At 33.5% G+C, this 1,817-nt stretch overlaps 1 protein-coding gene across 1 annotated transcript in view; it reads left to right on the forward strand.

Moving 5' to 3' along the window:
* Positions 1-1,817, forward strand: part of LOC106460024 (actin-binding LIM protein 1-like) — a 72,351-nt gene that overhangs the window by 49,899 nt on the left and 20,635 nt on the right. Inside the window, exons 4-5 of the mRNA XM_022386621.1 lie at positions 287-444; positions 1,030-1,156. Coding sequence (XP_022242329.1) covers positions 287-444; positions 1,030-1,156 — 285 coding nt within the window. The remainder of the gene's footprint in view (positions 1-286; positions 445-1,029; positions 1,157-1,817) is intronic.

A 1,817-nucleotide genomic window follows, 5' to 3' on the forward strand; every position in this document is an offset into this window, starting at 1 on the left:
ATACTTATCCCCCCCCCCCCCAAAGACAAAATAAAACTTTCTGCTCATATAACAAAATAAAAGCTGTACCAAGGAATATTTATGTATGTGGAATAGATTTTTAATAAAGAATCACTCAAATGTTTCTCCTATCCCTAATGGTCTTTCTTTTTTGTTATCAGTCAGTTACATAAGTTACTAAGTTATTTAGTCTTTTCTATATTTACATACGTATATTGGTAATTACTAGTGATTAAATTTCATTTATCTTAACTAGTATTGATCCTTTCATGTATTTTGTATACAGACAACCATTTCCTACTGGTGAAAAGGTTAGTTTTACGGGACAGGAGTATCTGTGTTCTAAGTGTATACAAATTCCTGAGGTGATGATACAAGCCAAGGATGAAAATGTTCAAGAAAAACCAAATGAGACTGAAGAGCCATCTGTTGACAGTGGTCAGAGTGAGTAATGATCTTAGTGTATGTCATGTCCTTGGTGAGCTTTCATCATATTGACTGGACATCAGTTAACTAGAACTTACTTCTACAATATAGCCATGCCTTACTGCAGCTGAGATAAATCAACAGCATAGTTTGAAGATAATCTTACAAGTGTTAATCAACAGTATATTTAAATCTTAGTCTTAAAAGTATGACATTTGTAATGTGTTCATCTTATTCTGACAAATGTGACATCTACAATAAATTTAAAATATTAGAATAAAAAAGTTTACAAATTTTATTTCGTACTGTATGGAAGTTCAGTGCATTATTTTAAACATCATAAACTTTAGACTTTTACATTATCTTTCTTTATTGTAGTAGATGACAGAGAGGGTTGTTTTTATGTTGAATTCAACTTTGCGTCATTACTTGGTATGCAGTACGTAGCACAAGAGAGTTCAGTCATCAATAACACTATTCATGGCAGTTGATAGACGGTTAACAATGACATGCTTCCTAAAGAATTCTTAGTGGTGTATAAAGGATTCTTGAGAGAAATAACGTTTTAACTCGAACTGAACATGTAATATGTTGTACTTACAGAATGTGCAGGATGTGAACAGGAGCTTAAAGAGGGGCAGGCACTTATAGCCCTGGAGAAACCTTGGCACATCAGTTGCTTTAAGTGTACTGCTTGTGATGCAGTGTTACATGGTGAATACATGGGGAAGTAAGTGTAGTCAGTAATATTTTAATTTGTGAGTTGTTATTTGAGTACTATATGGAAATTTTAAAGATAGCAAAGTGTTTCCAAGTACACTATATAGCCAATTATACGCAAGACACAAAAGCATATTTGAATGTCCATTGCTGCTATTATATGTTTTAATAATTTTATGCATGACTTAAGAAGTAGAAGAAACAGTTGGCAGGTTTCTTCTTTGTTTGAATGTAATTTAATTCGTGATTACTAAAGTTTTGGCCTAGTGATTAGTTGCCAGGATACAGATCGCAGGGTCCAGGGTTTGAGCCATGGTATGCCACTAAACACTCCCTGCTTTTGAACATTATATCTATGACAGTTCATTTTGGTTAAAAGTAGCCATGTGGGTGCCAGGTTCTACTTAAGTGGTCACTAGCTTTAAATAAAGGATGGCTACACTTGACCTTCAGGGGGTCACTGACCTGGCAATTTAACACACATGATGCATAGAGTGCTAGGTAGGTTGAAAAGACCTTCCCCAATACCTACTAAACTTCCTTATATTTACTATTTAGATATTAATATAGCAGTTTAGGGAATGCTTTTATTAATAGATGGCAGTATTTTTTATAAATGACTATTAAGGAAACATATTGTTCCAAAGTGTTTTTTTTTTTCTTAAGTGAAA

This window comes from Limulus polyphemus, unplaced genomic scaffold (genome assembly GCF_000517525.1).
Source record: "Limulus polyphemus unplaced genomic scaffold, Limulus_polyphemus-2.1.2 Scaffold695, whole genome shotgun sequence".
NCBI classification, from domain to species: domain Eukaryota; kingdom Metazoa; phylum Arthropoda; class Merostomata; order Xiphosura; family Limulidae; genus Limulus; species Limulus polyphemus.